Source organism: Gossypium hirsutum, chromosome D05 (assembly GCF_007990345.1).
Source record: "Gossypium hirsutum isolate 1008001.06 chromosome D05, Gossypium_hirsutum_v2.1, whole genome shotgun sequence".
In the NCBI taxonomy this organism is placed as follows: Eukaryota; Viridiplantae; Streptophyta; class Magnoliopsida; order Malvales; family Malvaceae; genus Gossypium; species Gossypium hirsutum.
Genome location: NC_053441.1, coordinates 9848744 through 9854533, shown reverse-complemented (window position 1 = coordinate 9854533; position 5790 = coordinate 9848744). Strand labels below are relative to the sequence as shown.

At 34.0% G+C, this 5790-nt stretch overlaps 1 protein-coding gene across 1 annotated transcript; it reads right to left on the bottom strand.

The window, feature by feature from the left end:
* Positions 1-355: 355 nt before the first annotated feature.
* LOC107906367 (tyrosine--tRNA ligase 1, cytoplasmic) lies at positions 356-5338 on the bottom strand. The gene is made up of 10 exons (XM_041093611.1): positions 5065-5338; positions 4817-4964; positions 4043-4329; positions 3856-3952; positions 3200-3305; positions 3027-3109; positions 2754-2899; positions 2441-2546; positions 735-794; positions 356-572 (listed from the first exon to the last, which is right to left on the bottom strand). Exons 1-10 carry the CDS (start codon positions 5160-5162, stop codon positions 552-554), a joined length of 1152 nt encoding a protein of 383 aa, XP_040949545.1. The 5' UTR covers positions 5163-5338; the 3' UTR covers positions 356-551.
* Between the last annotated feature and the right edge of the window lie 452 nt (positions 5339-5790).

Genomic DNA, 5790 nt, shown 5'->3' with positions numbered 1-5790 from the left:
TTAAATATCCAGACATATTTATCTCTTTAGTTTCAACAACTGATAATTAGTACAAATATTAAATCCAAAGTTCAAAAACTTTTATTGTACCCAAAATAAAACTTTTACTAGCTTCTGAATTACATTCAAATAAATTCCAATCCTTAAATTTGTATTCGTGTTCACTTTTAGTTAATATCTAACTAAACTTTACATAGATTAATATTTTATTTGAAAAAAATTTTATCTGAAAACAAATAAAATATAGATTTGGTACAATAAAAACATTTTTTAAAAAACAATAGCTTCGTCATTTCATACGAAACTACTCATCGTGATCATATTATTGATAATATACCTTTTAAAAATCAAGGACTGAGTTCAATAATCCATCTTGCAATAGAGGGTAGCAATAATTAATACCCAAATCAAACTTCTGGCTGAGGTATATCTATAACAAGTATATAACATGCATGATCAAGTTTTCATTTGAATACGCTATGTAATAAATAAAACAAAACTAAAAGTTACTTAATCCTGAGGGCAGAAGTTGATAATCATCTTCATCGAGGTCACTTGGTGACACGGTAGCTCTGCATCATTCAGAATATTAAAAAGTCAAGTTTCATATGCTGTGAGAGATGAAGAACGATGTCTGACAGGCTGAAAATACTGGCATAGCCAGTCAAGCATAGCATGCCTCATGAAAACATCATTAACTAAAATGCATGGAATCAAGAAATACTGATCAATACCTTAACCCGTTTGAGCAGATCTTTGGCCTTAGCATCCTTGTTGAAGTGATCACGAACCGGCTGTAGATAAAGGATTCACAAAGAAAATTAGTTCATAGGCATGTAAACAAAATAAGGTGTTCCACGACTGTTGTATGTAAGTTGCACCACTAGAATCATCGAACATAACATGAGAATCCGCATCTTTTACATGATTTAGCCCACCGCATTATAAAGCCATGACAAGATCTTTCATGAGTTCAACATTGACTAGCAGGAATACTATGACGAAGCTCAATGGCATTAAGCTTCCAACAATAGCACCTCAGATGCAAAAGATGAGAAGCCACGAACCAAAATGCCCACAAGCTACTCGTCTAGTGACAAAAAGACTTGTGAAGGAATCATGTGCAAAGTCTGCATCAAAGTCCAGGGTTCAAATCCTATAAACCGATCCCCTTCTCCCAAATTTTAGTGTCCCAAAAAACATGATCACAAGCACAAAAACATAAAACAGAGCAACAATGAAAACAAATGAAAAAGGATTTGTCTCATGCTACTCCATTACTCCCAATTAGTTTGCCAACCTTCTGCTAGAATAATGGGAAAGAAGGAACAGCATACTCATGGAGTGACACGGCATGTAGCCGAATAATCATTCATTCAAGAACTTTCCGTCTCGTTAATAAGCAAATTTTCACAAATTCTTGAAAATGTCATTTTATTTGATACTCAAAATTTATATTACCAAACTTAACATTACAAGCAAATAAACTCATAATATAGTTTATACTTTCTCATCTTAATTTATTTCATAATTTGTTCATTTTGTACAAGTCTTTCAGCTCAAATAATTGTAGAAGAAGAATAAAGACCGAAAGGGTTAATTTATCTTTATCCAAGTAAATAAACTCTATTTAGCATGAAGAATACAACTTCAGAACAAAATAAGTCTCTCACAATACATAATTAGAAAATAAAATGAAATAAAGTGTAAACTTAAATGACTACGCAAGGTCCATCAAGACATTACTCGGCACAATATTCGTTTTGGTATATATATATACAAAAAACTTTTTTACATATTTACCTACCCTTATACTAAGGGTCCTGTGCAATAAATTTAGCTTCCATGGGTGCAGGATTATAACATTAAACATAGGAGAAAGAAAAATAAAATCCAGAAGCTAAATGCAGTGTGTTGTTAAGGCATGCGCCTACAACAAAAACACCTCAATTCAAACCCTTTTGAGCTTTGCACTTTTTAACAAACACAGTTGATGCTCCTAAGCGCCTTTTTTGGTAAGGTGAGAAAAGCTAATACAAAGCCAGTTGCAGCTAATTGTAGAGTTTAACCGAAAAATTTGCCTGCCAGTGACTGGAGTCAGTTGCAACAGGATAGTGTTGACAGGGTTTTAGGTATTTTCTTCATGCATTACCTAGTTATTAACAGCAGAAACTAAATGCAGTGTGTTGTTAAGGCATGCGCCTACAACAAAAACACCTCAATTCAAACCCTTCTGAGCTTTGCACTTTTTAACAAACACAGATGATGTTCCTAAGCATCCTTTTTGGTAACGTGAAAAAAGCTAATACAAAGCCAGGTGTAGCTAATTGTAGGGTTTAACCAGGATAGTGTTGACAGAGGGTTTTAGGTATTTTCTTCATGCATTACCTAGTTATTAACAGCAGGAGGGAGATAAAAGCAAAAGGTAAAACATGCTTACCTGTAGTATCTTGTTTAAAGCTTTAGAAAGAGCAGGTTTCAAATCGCCAGGATGCAACCCTCCACTCTCATAGTCAGAAACAAGCTCCTCAAAATCCTTGTAAGTCCTGAATGAAATGATAAACACATTAGTGCTATGCCACTCTAAAATAGCATGATAATAACAGATAACAAATAGCTTGTTATACAAATAAAGTGAATTAAAGCCTAAAGGAGTTCTGAAACTTCCAATGAGAAGGCATAAGCATTAATTTCCAAAATGGCCCATCCATTCTTATGCTGGAATATAAGTGAAAAGGTAGGGAACCACTAACTTGTCACCACCATTGTCTGCATTGCGCTCCACCCTGAACTCATTAAACCATGGGAATATGATGTACTTGATGTATTCCAAACACGGATTGCCCTCAACAATTTTAGGGGGGCAGTATGCCTTTTTTATTTTCACATTCACTTCTGCCTGTATCACGAATCATAAGAAAGTATCAGTACATGACTCAAAGATTCTGGCCACTCATCAGACTCTGAGTTCTTTTCTAGAAAGGCAACCCAGATATTATTAATCGACCCAGTCAAAGACAGACTACCTCCTCATCTTCCATGAAGATTGATGATGATGGATCACTTTTGGACATTTTCTCCTGTCCTTGCTGGAGACCAGGAAGCATATCTGCACATCTTGAAAACCAAGAGCAACTAAGATAAATGGAAAAAGAAAATGAGCAAAAGAACCAAAATAGATCTTGAAGTAGGACAATACGATGAGACAAAATAATTGGTTTGTTTTTCCTCTTAATGTCATCACAGTACTCTCTTGCAAGCACATTAACCTTCCTTTGATCCATGCCTAACTGGCAAATGTCCGCCTGTCCACATAAAGCAATTACAGTAGCTTTAGATAAATAAAAGTTTGAATTAACATTATAACCTACAAGAAAACATAGAATGTACACAAGCAAGGGTACAGCTTGTAAAAAATAGTCCAGAATGAACTGCAGAAAGATGGAAGGAGATCAATAGCAACAATGCTGGAGATCCTTAACAATTGTTCTCTACTTAAACTGTCAAACTTAAAATATCTCTGTAGAGGAATATAATAGTACATTTGGATCTTCAATCAGAAATTGGAACTTTCCTTATTTGGACACATTGAGAAAAAAAATCCAATTACTCCAACAAAAGGATACCAAATGATGTCCTAATGAAAATTTTCAATTAGAAAAATAAAATGAAACAATGGATATCACTTAGAAAATACGCCTAATAAGCATTTATATGGTTAAGAAATTGAGTAATTCGTAGGAGTAACTTGAAACAGAGTGACACTCGCACTTTTATTGAGATTTACTTATAAATCTACCTAAAGTTCTCTAAAGCCTTGGAATCAGGAAAGGATAAAATCCAAAGCAGAAGCACCTTGAGGAAAAATATGTCAGCACACTGCATGCATGGGTAAAGAATTTGGGCAGCTGACAACTCATCTTGCTCACTACGGCCCATAATTTGACAACACCTAGAAAAACACATTTTGTATTCGGAGTCAACAAAAGAATTACTACAAATATTAATAAAACAAAGCAAAAAGATCTTATTAGCCCCACACCTCATTATCCTGGGCAGCTTGTTTCTGCGAGCTATATCCATCACAAGTGGCCAATACTCTGATGCCCTGGAGTTAATTTCATCTGAAGACCACAAGAATTCAACCTTTTCATTCAGGTCCATGCCAACTGCCTTCCAGATTTCAATCAAATACTGTCCAACTACTTTGATTTTCTTCAAGTCACCACCCATTTTATTGTTTAGCTGTGCAAACCAATCTGCAATCCAGATTTTTACTCTACACCCAGCGGAGGTCAGTTTGTTAACATTTATTGCCTTCATAACTCCCTGTTTACCACAAACAAAAAAAGAAAAATTCAGTGGAAGAGGGAGAAAACATTTAAAAAGAAACACAATAAATCTAAATGTAGAGCCACAGTATATGAATAAACAAAGTGAATGAAAGAAGCATGTTAGAACTTAGATCTGAAAACAAATGCAGCAAACAGCATAAATTTATTGAAAGGGAAATATGCATATAGCAATTGTTAAAAAAAACAATTAAATCAATAAAATAACTACGAAGAAGCTAAAACTTTGAAGTCAAATAATCAGAATAAAGTTAAATCGTCAAATTTCAATCTGTTATGATGTGTTAGGAATAAATAAACAAACCCATAATTAGCTTTTCTGTATAAATCAAATCCATCAAAGAGTTGGTTCAATTCTGAGATTCAATCCCTACATCTACAGAGAAATCAATATAAGAGGACTATAAAATTTTGAGGGAAAAAATACTTAAGATTCTAAAAATGAAAAAAAAAAAGTAGAATACCTGAGCAATGTGCATTCTGCCAGAAGGCTCGAAGCCATCATAGCAAATGGGTTCAGGTTTGTGATTTAGAAGATTTAGCAGTTCATCCTCTTGAATACATTCTTCCCCTACACTTCTTATAATCTTAAACTTTTCTTCTAAACTCATCCTGAAACAATGATTTCAAAACATATAAATATATTTACTCGATTTCCATCTATAAAGAAACAGCAAAACAAAAAACTAAAATTACAACGAAAATGACTCACTGTGGAGTTGAAGAGGAGGAGGGAGGTTGAGAATCGACGGAGAGAGACTGCATGCCGGAGAACGGTGGGGTCTGATCCGCAGGAGATTGGTCCGCCATCGGTTCAGAGAGTACTGCGACGGCGTTGGCAAAGGGTTTACAATACAAAGTTGGCTAATCCAAATTTTGGTATTACCCTAGTGTCTCACTTTTTTAATGTTTTTGGCTATCGTTCAAACAAAATGTTTTTGGCTAAGTGCGTGCAGTGCAAGTGTAATCTAGTCCTTTTATTCGGCGGCTTCAACACAGACCGTTGGATAAATAACCATAGTTAAAAAGTTTTAGGGTAAACTACCAAAATAGTCACTTGTTTACCTCGTGTTACATTTTAGTCACTTATGTTTGAAATGCTACGTTTTAGTCACTTATGTTAACATGTTGTAATATTTAGTCACTGAGTCGTTAATTACCTTTAACGGTATAACGGTAAACAGACTTGGCATATTAATCATCATTTCAAATGAAAATTTTAGGTTAAATTATACAATTGATCCCTATATTTTTTCATTTTGAGAAATTTAATTTTTTTCTTTTATGTTCTTTTAACTTTTCTTTTTTTTTAACTTTTTTTCATTCTCTTCTACTTCTCCCTCTATTTTCTTCCCTTCTCTATCTTTTTTAATTTAGTTTTTCTATATTTTCTATTTGTTAAAACTTTTTTATGTTTATGAAAAAAAGGCAAAAGTTG